Source organism: Puma concolor, chromosome B2 (assembly GCF_028749965.1).
Source record: "Puma concolor isolate L17-30 chromosome B2, mPumCon1.1.hap2, whole genome shotgun sequence".
Classification (NCBI taxonomy): Eukaryota; Metazoa; Chordata; class Mammalia; order Carnivora; family Felidae; genus Puma; species Puma concolor.
In genome coordinates this window covers 98,884,137-98,904,535 of record NC_141671.1, presented here as the reverse complement: position 1 = coordinate 98,904,535, position 20,399 = coordinate 98,884,137, and the positions used below count along the sequence as shown (strand labels likewise).

General features: G+C 38.9%; 1 protein-coding gene and 1 long non-coding RNA gene across 2 annotated transcripts in view; one reads left to right on the top strand and one right to left on the bottom strand.

Moving 5' to 3' along the window:
- The window catches only part of SEC63 (SEC63 protein translocation regulator), a 75,519-nt gene extending 61,226 nt beyond the window's left edge, over positions 1 to 14,293 (top strand). Inside the window, exons 19-21 of the mRNA XM_025925352.2 lie at positions 489 to 587; positions 12,114 to 12,218; positions 13,207 to 14,293. Coding sequence (XP_025781137.1) covers positions 489 to 587; positions 12,114 to 12,218; positions 13,207 to 13,350 — 348 coding nt within the window. The 3' untranslated portion in view covers positions 13,351 to 14,293. The remainder of the gene's footprint in view (positions 1 to 488; positions 588 to 12,113; positions 12,219 to 13,206) is intronic.
- A 2,698-nt stretch (positions 14,294 to 16,991) lies between these two features.
- On the bottom strand, positions 16,992 to 19,287 carry LOC147581134 (uncharacterized). Its single transcript, XR_015251454.1, has 2 exons — positions 18,897 to 19,287; positions 16,992 to 18,662 (listed from the first exon to the last, which is right to left on the bottom strand). It is a non-coding gene; the product is annotated as an uncharacterized LOC147581134 (long non-coding RNA).
- Positions 19,288 to 20,399: the final 1,112 nt, after the last annotated feature.

The window sequence follows — 20,399 nt, the reverse complement described above, 5'->3', positions numbered from 1 at the left end:
ATAGGCTCTTAAATCAGATGATCTCTTATGAGTAGTGTATTTTCATGATTTCCGATTTGGTTGCCCAAGTCCCTTCTGCTCTTACTTTCTGGCTTTTGCTTATTACTAGGTAAGATGACTAAGATTATTTGCTGGATGATCCTGTAATAGTTTATGATGTTTTATTTTATTTTATTATATCTCTTGTCATTTAAGGTTAATCAGGGGTTTTTAACACAGAGGCCCATCACTACCGTTTTTTAAGGGACTGTTTGAAACCCCCATATTACATACAGAATTCTTTTGGACAGCAGATCTATAAATGGTTAAGAAGAGTTTATTCATTCAGTAAACATTTATTGAGTATCTATTTTGTACCAGGCACTGTGTCTGTGCCGGAGATACTGCAGTGAACAAAACCAGAACAATACCTCTAGAATGAGACACGGCAGACAGTTACTTCTCTAGTTCTTTGTGATAACGTCTCTTTTTTTTTTTTTTCTTTGCAGGAGAAACAAGAATGGTGGTGGCTTTATATTGCAGATAGGAAGGAACAGACGTTAATATCTATGCCATATCACGTGTGTACGCTAAAAGATACAGAAGAGGTAAGTATCCAACAACATTATTTCAGTTTTTACAAATGTAAGGCATCTCACCTTCATGCTGCTTCATAAAATCTTTTTTAGATTTCAGTTTATCATATTTGGCTTATTGTATTGTATTTGTTAAGGCACCTTTTATAACTGTTCTCTGGTGCCTGGGGGGAACTAATTCGAAGTTTATATAGCATTGTTAAAAGTAGGCAACTTTCTTAGTCTTAAAAGCTTGTTTTCAACTTACTTTGGGGAGTTTTCACTGTCAGTGTCTAAGAACATATGCCTTTTGTTCTGTCCAGAATTTAATTATATTTTACAAAAATCTGCAATTTTTATCTTCACTGGATTAGTGCTAAGACCTTTGGTCTTAAAAATGAATGTAAGAGTTGCTAATTAGATTTTTAGAGTGGAATTTTTGATTATGTAGCATTATTCATTGTTCATGACATCACTCATGTACCATCGTGATGAACATGTTTTATCCCTTGGCAACTCCTTTCTATTTTTCTTGTTTTTCTTGATTTTTTTCATGTTACTTTTCTAGAAGGAAGGTTCTTTCTACCTGGACTTGGTGGACAAGAGCAAGGGTTTTTTTTTTTAATTTCAAGATAGTTCTGTGATGTTGATTTTTTAAAAATATTTTAAAAATATTTTTTTAAATGTTTATTTACTGAGAGACACAGAGTGCAGGCGGGGGAGAGGCAGATAGAGAGAAGATGACACAGAATCTGTAGCAGGCTCCAGGCTCTGAGCTCTGAGCTGATAGCATGAAACCTGATGCAGGACTTGAACCCATGAACCGTGAGATCATGACCTGAGCCAAAGTCAGCCGCTTAACTGACTGAGCCACCCAGGTGCCCCTCACTTTTAATACAAAAAGTACATTTCCCCCTTTATTACCAAGTAGTAAATGTATGAAGTAGTTTGTTGTTGTTTATTTGACAGTTAGAGCTAACTTAAGGTTATTTCTTTGAATAGAGCAGTTTTATTATTTTTTAAATTTAAGTTTTACCAGAGTACCGTAAGAACAAGAGTGATCTCCTACATAAGCACAATAAGATTACTATATTCAGGAAATTTAACATTGATATGGTATTTATCTAATATGCAGTCCATATTCAAATTTCCCTAAATACTCACTAGTGCCTGTTACAGTTTTTGTTTCGTTTTCAAATTATTTTTTTATTCTTTAGAGAGAGCATGTTCACATGTGTGGGAGGGGTCAGGGGAGAGGGGAAGAGAGAACCTTAAGCAGGCTCTGCGCTGATGCAGTGCTCAATCCCACAACCCTGGGATCGTGACCTGAGCCAAAATTGAGTGGGATGCTCAACTGACTGAGCCACCCAGACATCCCTTTTTTTTTTTTTTAATTAGTTTTTATTTTGTTTTAAAATTCAGGATCCAGTCAAGGATCATGCATTGAATTTGGTTGTCATTCATCTTTATTCTAGAACTCTTCATTGGCCTTTTTGTTTTTAAATTTTTCATGCCATCAACATTTTTAAAGAGTCCAGACAAAGTATTTTGTAGAATATCCCTCAGTTTTGTCTCATTGGTTACTCATAATTGTATTCATCTTAAATATTTTTGGTAAAAATACTACATAAGTGATGTAACCTTCTTAGTGCATCAAATTGGGGCACATTATATCAGTTTGCCCCACATTGGTGATACCATGGTTGAACATTTAGTTAAGGCTTCTCTACTGTAAAAGGTATTTTTTCTTCTAATCTTTGGGGTGCTACTTGGGCACTATGTTAATATTAATATCCTGTTCTCTGTCTTTTACCCACTCATTTTAATATAATTGATGATTCTTGACTGAATCAGTTTTTCCTAATTATACTCAGTGTAGTTTCAGTATTGTATTTCTCTTCAGAGTAATACATCTTTCAGTGTATTTGAATTGTACTTCTCTTTGTGACCATTGTTCATTTTTATTGGTCTTTTAATTTGGTTTGGGCAATTGTTGTTGTTTTAAATATTATGAAATCAACCTGTGGTGATATTTGCTGCAGATATTTCTCCCCATTTTGTTTTACTTTTATGGTTGTTTTTACTAGGCAAAAATATAAACATTTATTTACTTGGAGTTTTTTTTGCAGTGTGATTTAGTAATTTTTTCTTTTCTGTTTTCTTGGTTTTGTGGTGACTTAGAAAGGTCAGACTATGAGATTAATTTTAAAAAAGGATTCTCCAGGGGCGCCTGGGTGGCACAGTCGGTTAAGCGTCCGACTTCAGCCAGGTCACGATCTCGCGGTCCGTGAGTTCGAGCCCCGCGTCAGGCTCTGGGCTGATGGCTCAGAGCCTGGAGCCTGTTTCGGATTCTGTGTCTCCCTCTCTCTCTGCCCCTCCCCCGTTCATGCTCTGTCTCTCTCTGTCCCAAAAATAAATAAACGTTTGAAAAAATAAAAATAAAAATAAAAAAGGATTCTCCCATGATTTTTCTAGTTTGTTTTAATATATAATCTTGCTTACAAAATCTGGATTTTGGAGATTGGAGGCAGATTGTCAAAACATCCAAATGACATCTTAATAATTTATTCTTCCTTTGTCTAAGTGGAAATGAACTTTTTTTTTTAAGTTCTTATTATAATCACCTAGTGCTCATCACAACAAATGCCCTTAATACCCATCATCTGTTTCACTCATTCCTCACCCACCTCCACTCTGGTATCCATCTGTTTGTTCTCTGTAGTTAAAAAGTCAGTCTCTTGGTTTCTCTCTCTCTTTTTTCCCCCTTTTCTTATTTATTTTGTTCCTTATATGAGTGAAATCATATGGTATTTGTCTTTCTCTGACTGACTGACTTCACTTAGCATTATACGTTCCAGCTCCATCCATGTTATTGCAAGTGGCAAGATTTCATTCTTTTTTATGGCTAATATTCCATTGTATGTATATATCACATCTTCTTTATCCATTCATCAATTGATGGACATTTGGGCTGCTTCCATAATTTGGCTGTTGTAAATAATGCTGCTGTAAACATAGGGATGCATATATCCCTCTGAGTTAGTGTTTTTGTATTTTGGGAGTAAATATCCAGTAGTGTGATTGCTGGATTGTAGGATACTTCTGTTTTTAACTTTTTGAAGAACCTCCATACTGTTTTCCACAGTGGCTGTACCAGTTTGCATTTCTACCAACAGTGGAAGAGGGTTATGTTTTCTCCACATCCTCACCAACACCAGTTGTTTCTTACATTTTTGATTTTAGCCAGAATTCTGACAGGTGTGAGGTGATACCCCATTGTAGTTTTGATTTGTATTTCTCTGATGGTAAGTGATGATGCACATCTTTTCATGTGTTGGCCATCTGTAGGTCTTCTTGGCCAAATGTCTGTTCATGTCTTGCCCATTTTTTAATTCGATTGTTTTTTGGGTGTTGAGTTTTATAAGTTCTTTATATATTGGGATAGTAACCCTTTATTAGATTACTTGCAAATACCTTCTTTCATTCCATAGGTTGCCTTTCAGTTTTGTCAATTGTTTTCTTCACTCTGCAGAAGCTTTTTATTTTGATGGAGTCCCAATAGTTTATTTTTGCTTTTGTTTCCCTTGCTTCAGGAGACATACCTAGAAAAAAGTTGCTATAGCCAGTGTCAAAAGATACTACCTATGTTCTTTTCTAGGATTTTTATGGTTTCAGGCCTCACATTTAGGTCCATAACCTGTTTTGAATTTATTTTTGTGTGGTAAGAAAGTGGTCCAGTTTCTTTCTTTCTTTTTTAATTTTTATTTTTCATTAAAAAATTTTTTTTAAGTTTGAGAGAGAGAGAGAGCATGCACACAAGTGGGGGAGGGGCAGAGAGAGAGGGAGAGAGAGAATCCCCAGCAGGCTGTGTCTGCTCTGTCAGTGCAGAGCCTGACACAGGGCTCACTCTCACGAACTGTGAGATCATGACCTGAGCCGAGATCATGACCTGAGCCGAAATCAAGAGTCAGGTGCTTAACCTACTGAGCCACCCAAGTGCCCCCAGTTTCTTTGTTTTGCAGTTGCTGTCTAGTTTTCCAAACACCATTTGTTGAAGAGACCATCTTTTTCCCACTGGATATTCTTTCCTGCTTTGTTGAAGATCAGTTGATCACATAATTGTGTGTTTATTTCTGGAGTTTCTGTTCTGTTCCATTAATCTACACGTCTGTTTTTGTGCCATTACCGTACTGCTTGATCACTATAGCTTTGTAATATAACTTGCAATCTAAAATTGTGATGCCTCCAGTTTTGCTTTTCTTTTTCAAGGTTGCTTTGGCTACTCAGGGTCTTTCTCGTTTCATATAAATTTTAGGATTATTCTAGTTCTGGAAAAATGGTGTAGGTATTTTGGTAGGGATTGCATTGAACGTGTAGATTGCTTTTTGGTAGGGATTGCATTGAACGTGTAGACATGTTTACAATATTTGCTCTTCCAGTCCATGAATATGGAATGTCTTTCCATTTTTTTGTGTCATTTTCAGTTTCTTTCATTGGTGTTTTATAGTTTTCAGAGTATAGGTGTATCACTTCTTTGGTTAGGTTTATTCCTAGATATCTTACCGTTTTTGGTGTACTTGTAGATGGGATTGATTTCTTAATTTCTCTTTCTGCTGCTTCATTATTGGTGTATATAAATGCAACAGATTTCTGTACATTGATTTTGTGTCCTGTGACTTTACTGAGTTCGTTTATCAGTTCTAGCAGTTTTTTGGTGGAATCTTTCAGGTTTTCCATATATAGTATTATGTCATCTGCAAATACTGAAAGATTTCTTTTTTCCTTACCAATTTAGATGCCTTTTATTTTTTTTTTTTCTGTTGTCTGATTGCTGTGGCTAAGACTTCCAGTACTATGTTGAATAAAATAAGAGTCAATATCCTTGTCTTGTTCCTGACCTTAAGGGAAAGGTTCTCAGTTTTATTCCATTGAGGAGATTGTTGTGGGGTTTTTCATATATGACCTTTATTATGTTGAGGCATGTTCCTTCTACACCTACATTATTGAGGGTTTTTATCATGCATGGATGTTATACTTTGTCAAATGCTTTTTCTGCATCTGTTGGAATGATCGTATTCTTATCCTTTCTCTTCTTGATGTGATGTATCACGTTGATTGATTTGTGAATATTGAACCACCCTTGCAACGCAGAAATAAATCCCACTTGATCACGATGAATGATTTTTTGTAATGTATTGCTGGATTTGGTTTGTTAGAATTTTTGCATCTATTTTCATCAGATGTATTGGTCTGTAGTTCTCTTGTTTTGTGACGTCATTACCTGGTTTCGGTATCAGGGTAATCCTGGCTTTATAGAATGAATTTGGAAGTTTCCCTTCCTTTTCTGTATTTTGGAATAGTTTGAGAAGAATAGGTATTAAATCTTCTTTAAACACTTGGTAGGGGTGCCTGGGCAGCATAGTCAGTTGAGCGTCTGACTCTCGATTTCGGCTCAGGTCATGGTCCCAGGGTCATGGGATCAAGCCCTGGCTTGAGCTCTGCACTGAACGTGGAGCCTGCTTGAGATTCATTCTTTCTCTCTCTCTCTCTCTCTCTCTGTCTGTCTCTCTCTGTCTCTCTCCCTAAACATTCATTGTTTAGTGGAATGTTATTTTATTTATGGTGGTTACAGATTTTTTTTCTTGTGGTTAACTTCTTTTTTAAGTTTATTTATTTTGAGAGAGACAGAGACAGTGTGAGTTGGGGAAGGGCAGAGAGAGGGAGAGAGAAAAGATCTAGTGCAGAGCCCATTGCAGGGCTCGAACCCACGAAACCGCAAGATCATGACCTGAGCTGAAACCAAGAGTCAGACGCTTAACCGACTGAGCCACCTGGGATCCCCCTTGTGGTTGACTTGTAGTTTTGTAGGTTGACTAGTGTTGTGGTCAGAAAAGATGCATGGTATGACTTTGATCTTTTTGAATTTGTTGAGGCTTGTTTTGTGACCTAATATGTGACCTGTCCTGGAGAATTTTCCATGTGTACTTGAAAAGAATGTATATTCTGCTGTTGGGGTGGAATGTTATGAATATACCTGTTAAATCTATATGGTCCAGTCTGTCATTCAAAAGCCTTTGTTTCTGGGGCACCTGGGTGGCTCAGTTGGTTGGGTGTCTGACTTTGGCTTAGGTTATGATTTCACAGTTTGTGGGTTTGAGTCCCGCAACAGGCTCTGTGCTGACAGCCCAGAGCCTGGAGCCTGCTTCGGATTCTCTGTCTCCCTCTGTCTCTGCTCCTCCCCTATTCATGCTCTGTCCCTCATAAATAAATAAGCATTAAAAATAAAAAAAGACTTTGTTTCCTTGTTGATTTTCTGTTTAGATGATCTCTCCATTGATGTAAGTGGGATGTTAAAGTCCTCTACTTTTATTGTATTATTATTGATCAGTTCCTTATGTTTGTTATTAACTAGTTTATGAATTTGGGTGCTTTCATGTTGGGTGCATACATATTTAACAATTATTATATCTTCTTGTTGGATTGTCCCCTTAATTTATAATATTATATAGTGTCCTTTTTGTCTCCTGTTCCAGTCTTTGTTTTAAAGTCTATTTTGTCTGATATCAGTATTTTTACTCTGGCTTTCTTTTGAGATTCATTTGCATGATAGATGTTTTTCCATCCCCTCACTTTCAATCTGCCGGTGTCTTTTGGTCTGAAATGAATCTCTTGTAGGCAGCATATAGATAGGTATTGTCTTTTTATCCATTCTGTCACCCTGTGTCTTTTGATTGGAGTGTTCATTCAGAGTGATGATGATGATGGTGATAATGATGATGATTACTATTTTTTAGAGAGAGAGAGAGAGAGAGAGAGAGAGAAAGAGAAAGAAAGTGGGGGAGAGTGGCAGACAGAATCTTAAGCAGGCTCCATGCTTAGCATGGAGCCAGATGCGGGGCTCATTCCCACAACTTTGGGATCATGACCTGAGCCTAAATCAAGGGTCAGACGGTCAACTGACTGAGCCACCCAGAAGCCTTGCACAGAGTAATTATTAATAGGTGTGTATTTATTGCTCTTTTATTACATGTTTTGTGGTTTCTAAAGATTTTCTCTGATCCTTTCTTTCATGGTTTGCTGGTTTTCTTTAGTGATATATTTGGATTTCTCTTTATTCTTTGCATATTTATTAATGATTTTTGATTTGTGGTTACCATTAGGTTTGTATATAACATCTTTTGCATATAGCAGCCTGTATTAAGTTGATGGTTGTTTAAGTTTGAACCCATTCTTTGTTCCTCTTCTCCCCACATTTTCGGTATATGTTATTACATTTTATATCCTTTTATTTTGTGAGTTCCTTGACTGATTTCTTTACAGAAGTATTCAGTTTTACAGCTTTGTGTATCCTACCTTCATAGTGTCATTTTTGATCTTTCCACTCAGAGTCCTCTTTAATATTTTTTGCAGGGCTGGTTTAGTGGTCATGAACTCTTTTTGTTTGTCTAGGAGACTCTTTATCTCTCCTGTTCTGAATGATAGCCTTACTGGATAGTGTTTCTTGGTTGCAGGTTTTCCTCGTTCAACACTTTGAATATATCATGCCACTCCTTTCTGGCTTGGAAAGTTTCTGCTGAAAAATCTGCTGATAGCCTTATGGGGTTTCCTTTGTATGTAATTGTCTTTTTTTTCTTTTTCATGCTGCTTTTAACATTCTTTTTCTTTATTACTATATTTTGCCATTTTAATTACAATATGTCTGGGTGTGGGTCTGCTTTTGTTAATTTTGTTGAGGGTTCTCTGTGCCTCCTGGATCTGACTGTCTGTTTCCTTCTCAGATTAGGAAAGTTTTCAGCTATTATTTCTTCAAATAAATTCTGTCTCCTTTTTTCTGTCTTCTTCTGAGACTCCTATAATGTGAATGTTACTGCCGTTTGATGTAGTCACAGAGTTTGCTAGGTCTGTTCTCATTTTGTATAATCCTCCTTTCTTTTGTTTGTTCAGCTTGATCACTTTCCATTGTTCTGTTTTCTAGGCCATTAATTCGTTCCTCTGCATCTGCCAGCCTGCTGTTCATTCCATTAGGCGTGTTTCTTATTTTATTTATTGATCCCTTTATCTCTGCTGTTAGTCCTTATCTCTGTGTTAATGGTCTCACCGAGGTCCTCTACTCTTTTCTCAAATCCAGTGAGTATCCTTATGATCACTGCTTTAAGTTCTCTATCAGGCATTACTTCTGTCTGTTTTGCTTAGATCTCCTGCTGTGGCCTTGTCCTGTTCTTTCATCTGGGAGAGATTCCTCTGTCTTCTCATTTTGTCTAAGTCCCTGTGCCTGTCTCTCTGTGTTAGGAAAGTCAGCTGTGTCTCCTGTTCTTGAGGGTAATGGCTTTATTTAGAAGAGGTCCTGTAGTGCCTTGCAGTGTAGTGTCCCTTGTTCCCCCAGGGTCTGGTGCTTCAGGGGGTGTCTCCAATGTGTGCTGTGTGTGCTTTGCTTTTTTGCAAGCCAGTTGTCTGCAGAGGGTCTCTTTGTTGGTAGGCAGTGTTTGGTCCCTAGCCTGAACGTGACTGAGTTTTAACTAGGTGTGTTCTGGTCTGTTTGTGAAATGTGTCCTTTTGCCACCGCCAAGGGAGCCAAGGCCCTGCGAAACTTGGGGCTCCGCTGTGCTGGGACTGAAGCAGGTGTGACTGGGAGGGCAGTTGTACTGGAGTGCAGAGGGTGGGGGCTTAGTGTAAGCAAGTTAGGTAGTATTGGTTCTGCTTCCCGCAGGTGGCCCTGTGCTTATGCTGAAGCGGTGGGGAGGGAAATGGCACTGGCCAGGGATTTCTCCATGAATGCTGTTTCTCAGCAATGCCCTGTGAGATGAGCAAATACACTCCCCACTGTGTACCCCATGCACTCTTCAGGTCACTGTTTCCACACTGTATGTCTGTGGACTGTTTGCCCTGCCTTTTCTCTAAGAGCAGCCCCGATGTCCTCCCAGCGCTCCCAGAGCCAAGTATGCTGACCTTTAAAACTCCAGGCTATGTTTCTGATTCTGTGTCTCCCTCTCTCTCTGCCCCTCCCCCGTTCATGCTCTGTCTCTCTCTGTCCCAAAAATAAAATAAACGTTGAAAAAAAAAATTAAAAAAAAAAAAAAAAAAAAAAAAAAAAAACTCCAGGCTAAAAACCCTGCTGGTTGCAAGAACTTAAGAAATTCAGGCCCTTGTGCTCTCCAAGCCAGTTACTATGGGGATTCCTTTTCCCTATGCACTCCTCTGTGGCTAGTTTGTCTCTGTCTCTTGCCCTTCTTCACGACCCTGGCTCCCTCCCCATCACAGTGGTCATAATCCATTTCTTGCCCAAACCACATCTCCGCACTTCCTTTCTTCTTTGATGTGGCCTCTTTTGTACCCTTAGTTGTGGAGTTTGTTCTGCTAGTCTTCAAGTCAATTTCTAGGGTATTTAGAATGATTTGATAGTTATCTAGTTATATTTGTGGGATGATGAGAGCATAGGGTCCTCCTGTTCCCTCGGCATCTTCCTTCCCCTGGAATTGAAACTCTTAAGAGTTTGTAACTCTTTGTATATGAAGTTTGTGATTTGATAGGAAATAAATATCTTCTTGACTTTTTAAAGCATTGGGCATGTTTAAAATTTGTTTTTAATTTGGGTATAGTTGACATACAATGTTATATTAGTTTCAGGTGTTTAACATAGTGATTCAACTTCTCTGTATGTTATACTATGCTCACAATGTGTGTAGCTACTGTCTACAGACCATACAGTGCTATTACAGTATTATTTACTATATTTTCTAGGCTGTACCTTCTGTTTATGTAACTTATTCATTCCATAACTGGAAACCTGTATCTCCTACTCCCCTTCACCCATTTTGCCCATCCCCTCTTCCCGTGCCCGTCAGTTCCCTCTGGCAACCATCAGTTTCTTCTCTGTATTTATAGGTTAGATTCTGGTTTTTGTTTATTAATTTGTTTTTTAGATTCCACATATGAGTGAAAGCATATGGTATTTTCAGCATTGGGCATTTGTTTTTTTTTGGGTTTTTTTTGTTTTTTTTTTTTTTATTTTACGTTTATTTATTTTTGAGAGACAGAGAGAGATAGAGCACAAGTGGGAGAGGGGCAGAAAGAGAAGGAGACACAGAATCCAAAGCAGGCTCCAGGCTCCGAGGTGTCAGCACAGAGCCCGACGCAGGGCACGAACCCACAAACTGAGAGATCATGACCTGAGCCGAAGTCAGACGCTCAACCGACTGAGCCACCCAGGCGCCCCAGCATTGGGCATTTGTAAAAGAAAAACTCACTTCCCCTGTGTGTTTCTTAGTAACTCACACTATTATCACACTCACGGCACTTTTGACACCAGGTATGGGGGTTTTTCCCCACACCAAGTAATTTTCTGTGACACCAGCTGAGTGTCCTGCAGTTTAATTCAACACTGACTCTCTTTATCTGGAGTTGAGATCAGATATTGCATGGTAAGGGCTCAGTTCTATAAGACTGCCCCTCTCCCTCTACGTGCTTCAGATGCCACTTGCAAGTCTCAAGTTGTCACCTGTACTTCTGACCAACTGGCTATAAATTGGGGTTCTCATGAACCTCTCCTTGGGTTTGACAGTTTGCTAGAATGGCTCATAGAACTCAGGGGAACATACTTGCTAGTTTATTATAAAATAATGTAATAAAGGATACAGAGGACTATTCAAATGGAAGAGATAACATAGGACATGGTATGTGGTAAAGAGCATGGAGTTTCCATGCTCTTTTGAGCACACCGTTCTCCCAGCACTTCCATGTACTCACCAACTTGGCAGCTCCCTGAACACCCCCTTACTTTGAGGATTTTTATGGAGGCTTCATCAGCGTAGGGATGATGGATCATTAACTCAGTTTCTAGCCCCTCTCTGGAGAATGGGTGGCCGTGGCTGAGGGCTCCAGACTTCTAATCATGGCTTGGTCTTTCTGGTGACCAGACCTCATCTAGGTGTTCATCAAGGGTCACCTCATTTGAACAAAACACATTACTATTATCCAAGTAATTCTTCAGGTGTTACAAGCTCAGTGTCAGAAACCAGGGTCACAGACCAAATACTAGAACAAAAGATGTTCCTAGTGCTCTTATCACTTAGGAAATTACAGGGATTTTGCTCTGTGCCAGGAACTGGGGGTAGAGACAAATACATGTATTTTCCATTATCTCATAGCATTTATCTTAGAAATAAGAAAATCACACAAGAATTGCCTATTTGGTGAAGCCTATGTTATTTTTACATTTCATTTATTTTCCTTTATTCCCCACTTCATTTCTTCAAGTTGTCAAGGTGTGATGGTTAATACAGAACTTGGTTGCTTTAAATGTTTTCTTGAATTGCAGAGATACAAGTTAACCTCATCAGTCCTGCCTAATTTGGTTTCTTTTTTACATAGTATATATAATAAATGACATAAATATATATATGTATTTGTTGGGGTTCCAACTTTTGTAACGTTTGTTAGGGCTCCCTATGTCATCTGCTTAAATAAACCTGCCCGTTAAACACTCTTACCTAGGAACTTTAAGAATGAGTTGTTTCTTTCGTTTCTCAGTGCTGTTTTTTTGTTTTTTGTTTTTTTCTCTAGGTAGAACTGAAGTTTCCTGCACCAGGCAAGCCTGGAAATTATCAGTATACAGTGTTTCTGAGATCAGACTCTTATATGGGTTTGGATCAGATTAAACCCCTGAAGGTAATAATAGTGACTCTTCAATAAATACGGTTTCCTGTTTGAATAAGTGCTTAATATACTAGGGAAGCATTTCTAGTTTTGAAATGTAGAGTAACAGAGGGAAAAAGATGTCATCTTATACTTCATATATGATATTCTTGATGGCCTGCTCTTTCCATAATTAACTTAAGTTGTTGAGTTAAAGGAGTATAATACTTTAGAACCTTGAAAATGAATTATTAGAAGGATTTAGAATGTTAACTATAAATTACTTAAGAGATACTCTTAATATGCTTTTATATGCTATAACTTTATAGGGCCTCACCAGCTGGGTTCTTTTTTTTTTAAGAAAAGCACATGTATTTTCCCACAGGTTCTTTTGGAGTGTTTATTAATTTCTAAAACTAATTTGTTTTTTATCAGAGTATATACTTTGTGTAAGTATCATTTGAAGCACATTCCTGTCAGTGTTTACCAGTTTCCCTTGAGGTTTTTATAAAAGGCATTCTTTTGTGTGAAAGCTGTATTGAAGTATTACTGCTCTGTGTGCTGGGAGTCCCAACGTATAGGGAGCTGGTAAAGGCATGCCTGTTTTTCTCCCACGAGGATATCCTATTTCTTTCCATTGTCTACAGAATTTTATTTCAGGAAGCTGGAGGCTGCAAAAGTCACACTTGAGGTTTTCTTTCCTCAGCAGACTTCTTGAGACATACCTTGTTGTTGCTCAAGAGTCACAATTATTAATCTTCCATGCTACAGAGTAAATAGTATAGTTTCTGTAAAATTAAAATGTCAAATTGTATTAGAAATTTAATGACATTTGCATGTTAGTAGATTGCCTTTTTATTTCTGGGATGAATGTCTGTTATAAGCAAATATGTTAAGTTTAGAGTTAGAACCTTAAAATCTATTTCTTTATAATTGTTGCAGTCAAAGAAAATCTTTTATCATATATTTCTTCACTATGCCTCCCAAATTTCTCATGTCTGCATTTAATTCTTCTTTATAGTTGGAAGTTCACGAGGCTAAGCCTGTACCGGAAAATCACCCACAGTGGGATACAGCAATAGAGGGGGATGAAGACCAGGAAGACAGCGAGGGCTTTGAAGATAGCTTTGAGGAAGAGGAAGAAGAGGAGGAAGATGATGACTAAGCAGTACTATGACTGGACCACAATATTTGCACATACTTGCAAATTTTTGCTGTTTCGGAAGTGTATAATAAACCAGAAACAGTGCAGAACTGCTGTTGAGGGAGGTATTAGTTCTTTACTCGAAATGGGTGCATAATACAACTGGGCAGTGGTGGTGCCTTGGTGCAGTCCGAAACGCTTAAGGCTTGTTAGAGCCTTTCACGTATGAATGGGATGGTGCATTTATTTCATCTGCAAACGATAATAAACCCTTTGTTATAACTGTCCAGAAGTGTGGGCTATGTATTATCCGATCATTTTATGGTCCCAGTAAAAGTAAAGGTACATGAAAACCAATCTATAAGTGAGCAACTTTTCTTTGTTTAGCTTTAGTTTGTAGCAAACATTAGAGGATGATAAACACCACACGTACGTTTTAAGTAACATCTGCTCAAGTTTTAATCTTTTGATAAGCTCTATCATTCATTTTATTGACATTTTGCAGTGATACAAAACTATTTATAACAGCTCTATTCATAGCTTTAAACTTTTTATTTTTATCTATCTTGGTCATAAGTTGGCATTCTGTCACATTCCACATAATACAGAGGGCTACATTTGGGGATTTTCCTTTTCTTAATTGCCCAGAGTTATTAGGTTATAAAAATGGCTTTTAATGGCTTAAAACATTTTTAAGCCTCTATTTTAGCAGATCAGTGCAGGATCTAATTCTTTTTATAAACTATAGGTCTAAAAACGAGTGTGGGACCATATGTTCTCTGATGTTGGTGACTCATGTTATTAAGCCTTTTTTAAAAGGTTCACTATAAAAGCTAAAATACATTCTTAGCTTTTAATCTACCTGACTCAGAAACCTTTTAAGGAAAAAAATAGATAACATGCAGTGGAGGCATTTTTTTGTATTCATTTTGGACTCCTGTCAATAAAATAGAAGTTTGACTCATTTTACATTTGTAACGTTGTGTCTTTTTACTCCCAGAGAAAGCATATAATAGGATAATTCATTCTTTTATTTTTCAACTAAAATATAATAATGTCCATTACTGCTCAAGTGGCCACTGTGTCTGTATGGCATAGAAAACCGTATGAGTGGGAGGAGTTTCCCCCTCACACATTGCAACCCCGAAGGATAGTGCTTATATAGAGAGTAGAAATGTATACATGATGAATCACTGAGGTAAGATGAATATTTTTATTACTAGTTACTGAGGAAGCGTATGTCTGTAATATTACAGGACTGATTGTAATAATCCCTCTCCTATCAAAATCTCCATAGGCCAAAGTACTGTTGGAATACTGATTTGTGACCTTACTGATTTAAAAGGTTGCCACTTTCCATTCAGAATTACCACTGGTGTTTTGTTACTGCAGTAGTTGGAAATAAAATGTGAAAATTACCAAAAACATGAATGGTTTTCCTGGTTCTAAATTTAGGATGTAATATTTTCTACAGTATGTTCAAAGCGATTTCTCCATTGGAAACTCCATCACCTGTTTTTCTCTTTAAAGGTGTTAGACCCTTCCTTGGCAGGCAGAAGTGCCACTGAGGAGTTGTTTCTCTTCGCAAGTAGAGGGTTTAATTTTTGAGTTAGGTTTTGCCGGGAAGGTGAGACTGTCAGGTGAGACAGCTGCTGGTCACCTAAGTGTGGTAGAAGGCAGTGAGCCCTGCCCGTAGCATCAAGCAAAAGGAGTTGTTCAAGAAAACGTGTGAACGAACCAGTGTGTAATGTACACATGTCCTGGTTTTCTTAAAAGATAATTTTCAAGAAAGTATTTCTATTCTAGTAGCCATTTTGTCTTACAGAGGCTTTCTGTGTTTAGAGAGGATGATTTCACAACCTAAGAACTCACCATAGTACTTAAAAAAACAGCATCACCTTGACCTTAGAAAATGCCACTAGTCTGTTTTCCTTTGCCCTCTGGGTGATCTGTATGTACTTCCCAACCAAGTAAGTACATTATCCTCTAATAAGTACTTTAGCTAAAAAAAAAAACCCTCCATATTGCAATAGTGAAAGAACTGAGCCTTCGGTTTATGGTTCCCCCGTCTCTTCAGCAAATCTCTAAACTCCATATCCTGTCTTCTCCTGATCAAGATTTGATAACTGACCCTGGTTTGCATTAATCTAATGGAAACTCTTAGTGTAGTTTCAGTTTTGTTTTCATCAAGAAACTTTTGTCAACAGGATAATCGAGCATACAGATGAAAACTGTGTACACAAAGTGAAACATTATTTATGAAATTTATTTAAATTGTGTAGTATTTTTCTCTAAATCGGCAAAGTACCTATTAGAAGATAACTCTTCCATGAGGAGACCACACTTGAAAGTCAAGCAGTTATAAAACTTGATTGAGGCCCCATGGTGTTTGTCATGTGTGTATCCCAATCTCAAAAGTCAGATGTTCATGTCCTTTCTACAAAGTTTTTAAGTTTTCATGAATAACTTTTTAAAATTAAGGAGCACTTTGTGTGGGGTAATACCCTTACATTTCTCCCAGCTTGCACTAAGGGGTGGAGAAGGACAAGCCTGGCTTGCTGTTTTACTCTGCTGCATGGCGGGAAGCTCAGACCTTGGGTGGAAGCATTGTGGGTTGCGGGATGCCAAAGGACTGACTGATGGGGAAAAGATGTGGGAGGATGTTGAGGAATGTAATGAAACTCTCTGAGTGTATTGCTGACCATGATGTCTATCTAGTTCTTTGCTTCAACAAATCAAAACCAGATGCTGAAGTGTTCTTTCGCAACAGTTATTTCAAATGTAACTCGCAGTCTATGTATTTGAGGGGTTGTTCATCATATGTCATATATTCACTGCGTTTCTATGTTTCCAGGGCAATGATTGGATACTGGGGCTATAGAAATCAAAGAATTCATGTTCTTAAGGACTCACTGGTATCAGGACAGGCAGATGTGTGGCAATCCATTCTAAACCGTTTGCATTAGCTAATGGTCATTGTTTGGGATGCCCTCCCCCCCCCCCCCCACTTTTAAAGTCTTTTCCACTGTAGGCAGAGGAATTACTTTTTTAGGTACTAGCTGTTTTTTGTTTTTTGCTTTTCTTAAACAGGCAAATTGTCATCCTTTAAGTATTTCTTGAAAGCATTTTTGGCCCCAAATATTCTTACTTTATGAAACCCCCATTTAAGTTTGCCTTAAGATGAAACGGCTAACATTGAACCATAAAGTACCATTTCATTGGCTGGGTGGTGATTGGTCCTAATGTATCTTAAGTTAGTGTCAAACATCTTCACACATTTAAACTAGATATTAGGGCTATTTTGCAAAACTGTAAAAGCTATGATCTTGCACATTTTTCTGTAACTTGAGCTAAAAATCCAAATACAGCAATCCTTGGCATGCTTTAGGGCTGTGGTTTCAGGTGGGTGTGTTATATATCCCTGGGGTATGCAGATAATCAGTCCGTGGGGAAAAGGTAAAATGGTTATTTGTATTTACTCTCATCCTTTTAAATTTCTATTTTTGTGTGTTTTATAATGTACATAATATATTGTACAATTGTACACTTATGTAATTTGTAAATAAATAATACATTTATTGGTGCATTATATATTTTTTTCTGATTTCAGTGCATGATCAAAACATTTAGGCAGGCTGCTTTTAGGTACAGTTAGGGTGACATTTATTTTATTTATTTTTTTAATGTTTATTTATTTTTGAGAGAGACGGAGACAGAATGTGAGTGGGTTAGGGGCAGAGCAAGAGGGAGACACAGAATCCGAAGCAGGCTCCAGGCTCCAAGCTGTCAGCACAGACCCTGACACGGGGCTCGAACTCACGAGCTGTGAGATCATGAGCTGAAGTCAGCTGCTCAACCAACTGAGCCACCCAGGCGCCCCTAGATAGGGTAACATTTAAACTAAAATGAAGGTTTGGACTTTTGGCACTCACCGTTTGAGTTCACAGTGTGATGTTACTCTGCTGGAAGAGTTGGCATTCCGTCTAGTCCTGTAGGGCCCAGGAGCAAAGTGATACTTTCTGAGATGGAACTGAATAGGTTTGGTGATGGGGTTAATAGATGAGGGAAGGGTTCTAAGCAGATGTCCATGGAATAGAAGTGGGGTAGCTGGAGGCAGAAGTGCTAGGGACGACCTGTTGGGATGTCCAGCAAAGGCTACTGTTAGTGGTTCTGTTAGTGGTCCTGTAATCTGGCTGCTACAAATTAAAGGTGAGTATTGGGAAGGACTGCCCACTCTCTTTTCAGCATGAGGTGGTGCAGCATTAACCTGTCAGGCTGCAGATGCAAAGGGAGCTGTGTTCCTTTATCTTTCCGAACACCTGAGGTTTATACTTTAAAGTCTGGAAAGTGGTAGCAATGCATAACAGAGATGTGAGCAGATTCCATGAAGAGCAACTTCAAACAATTTCCCTGTAGTTTCCAGCCTGGTTCCGGTAGAGGGCGATAGGGCCACAATTTTCAATTAAGCAAAGAAGGGTTTCGCTTGTGGGACTAAACCAAAATTAAATATGTGCTTTGCGATTTATTTTATTTCCACCTTCTAGGATTACCTTCTTCCCCTTTAACCTCTTTTAGTCCTATCTAACCATTGTCTCTCTTACATATGTCTTTTAATACATTATATTAACTTCTCATTTTTCTGGCTGGAAATATTAAGTGCATTTGCAACAAACTCCAGAAGACAATCCATACGTATTCATTGCACTGGAATTGTATTAGATCGTTTGCCTGAGAGAGGTGGAAAATCAGGTAGGACAAAGAAAGCCTTTTATTCTATGAGATTTAAGTTTCGGGGGTGATTGGTGTCAACAACTATGAAGGGTCAGACGCTGTGTGCAAGCTAACAAGTTAACCTGCCACAGTGTCATGGACATTGGCCAAAGACAGGAGAGTCCCAGGTCAGAAGGCTCTCTGGCTGCGTGAGCTTCCTGTTCCTCATCTGCTCCTCTGGTCTTCCAAGTTCCATGGGGGCGATGCCGAGTAGCCCAGGTAGAGGCTGTCACAGCTGAGGAATTTCCAGCTCAGGAAGCCTAGTCTCTTAAAGGGCATGCAAGCAAGGCTGTCCAAGAGGGGAAAACTCTCTCTTCCAAGGTTGTTTCCTACATAAAAAGATAGTCTGGAACAAGAAAGCTCTGTGCCTCCTCTCACAAGGTGTGCAGAAACATGAGATTCCCGTAGAAAATTGTCAAAAGTCAGAATTCAAAATACATAGTACCTCTGTTTACAGGGAATCTTTGGACTTTGGTTGAAATTGAGGAAGCTCTGAAATACTCTCAAGAGTCGTGCTGGCACCTGGGATCGTCCTTTGAAGGAAGATTTATTTTTGGTTTTGACTGTGAAAAGTCAAAGTTAGAGATTATGCAGATGAATGGGGAGGGGAATCAAATTTGCTGATAGACATTTTGATCAAGAATGAGGCATGTGACTAAAATTTAATGCGAGACTTTAAAAATCATGATGATTGAGCTGCATTTGAGACATCCAATAATATTACCAGGATAACTATAGTCTCCCTCATTTCTATGCATTAGTCTGCATCTATATCTTTGTAAAATTAGTCTACTTACTTTATAATCGCATCCAAAGTTTCTCCAGCCTTTAAAAAAGAAATGCCAGTATAATTAACATCCAGTGTTCTCTTAGTGTCTCTCCAGCTTTTTTATTTCTTGATTTTCTGCCACGTCCTTGGGACTTCAGTCACTGGCTGTGCTGAACTTCTCTTTCCAAGTTTCTCCAAAAGCCTACAGTTGGTCTCCCTGACGTGATAGCACACACACACTGAAACAGAGTGGAGAGGTAGCACCAGGAGGGGTGCCCCCGCCAAAGGGAAGCAAGGCACCCCTCCCAAGTGTCCTGAAGTTGTAGCTCTGCCCACAACCAACTCCTGGGTCAGAACTCTGCACTTAGTCTTTCCCACGATCCCCAGGAGCTCTGGCCCCACTTACCCCGCCCCTTCCTCACAAAACCCTGATCCAGGCCTATTATCATGGAAATTACAAGGATTAATGAGATTTTCAGCGAAGTGCTTTTGAGAATTGGAGATGAAACTATAGTGTTATGATTCACAGCATTCTTTCTTTATACACTGAAAACCCCCACGTCTTTCAAGTCTGCTGACTTCATGACAGGGTAGCTCACTAAATGTCAGAAGTGACACTTCAGGAAGAGCACATTTCAGATGGGAGTTTGGGTTTGGTAATACTAAAACTGAGTTTTGAGTAGATTTTTGAATGTGTGTTAAAGAGAAAAAAATTTAGAGTGAGAAAAAAAAAATTTTTTTTAAAAGGAAGCCTTCCTCCATCTCAGTATGATTTGCAAAGTTTACTTTGCATTTGGTACTAAGGTATTTATAATCCTCCCTAACTGTCCACATAAACTGTCTGTAATGTGGACTAGAAACAAAATCCCTGGATTTTGTTTTTGGGTTTTTTAAAACATTTTTTAGTTTATATGTTTATTTTTGAGACCGAGAACGCGAATGGGGAAGGGGCAGAGGGCAAGGGGACAGAGGATCTGAAGCGGGCTCTGGGTTGACAGCGGGGCTTGAATTCACAAACCCTGAGATCATGACCTGAGTTGAAGTCAGATGCTCAACTGACTGAGCCACCCAGGCGCCCCAAAATCCCTGGCTTTTGGTCTTGGGAGCTACCTCCGTGGGGTGGCACTGTTGTGGGAAGTTAATGACTTCTCTTCAGCTCTAGTTTGAAGTAAATTGCCCTCCCGGTTTTACCCACAGAGGGCCAGGTGTTGATGTGAGGGAGAGACCTAGAAAGGAAGACCCAGAGAAGAGAAGTGACTCGTCACAGCTGGTGACAAAACTGGAGCAGGGGTGCAGGCACCTTTCCATACAGGCTGCTGCACACAGTCCACAACCCATGTGTCTACCTGTGCCACACAGCCTCCCACAGCAGAGCCACCACAGGAAGCACCCTCCTCCCCAAAGGAGGTTCCTCTCGGGCTCCAGGGCCTGGGGCCTGAGGGTGTAGGGAGGGGCAGAGGACAAAGCTAATAGTAGACTATTGTTTGCTGTTCCAGGTGCTTGGGACACAGAGAACAGAACAGAAAAAGCA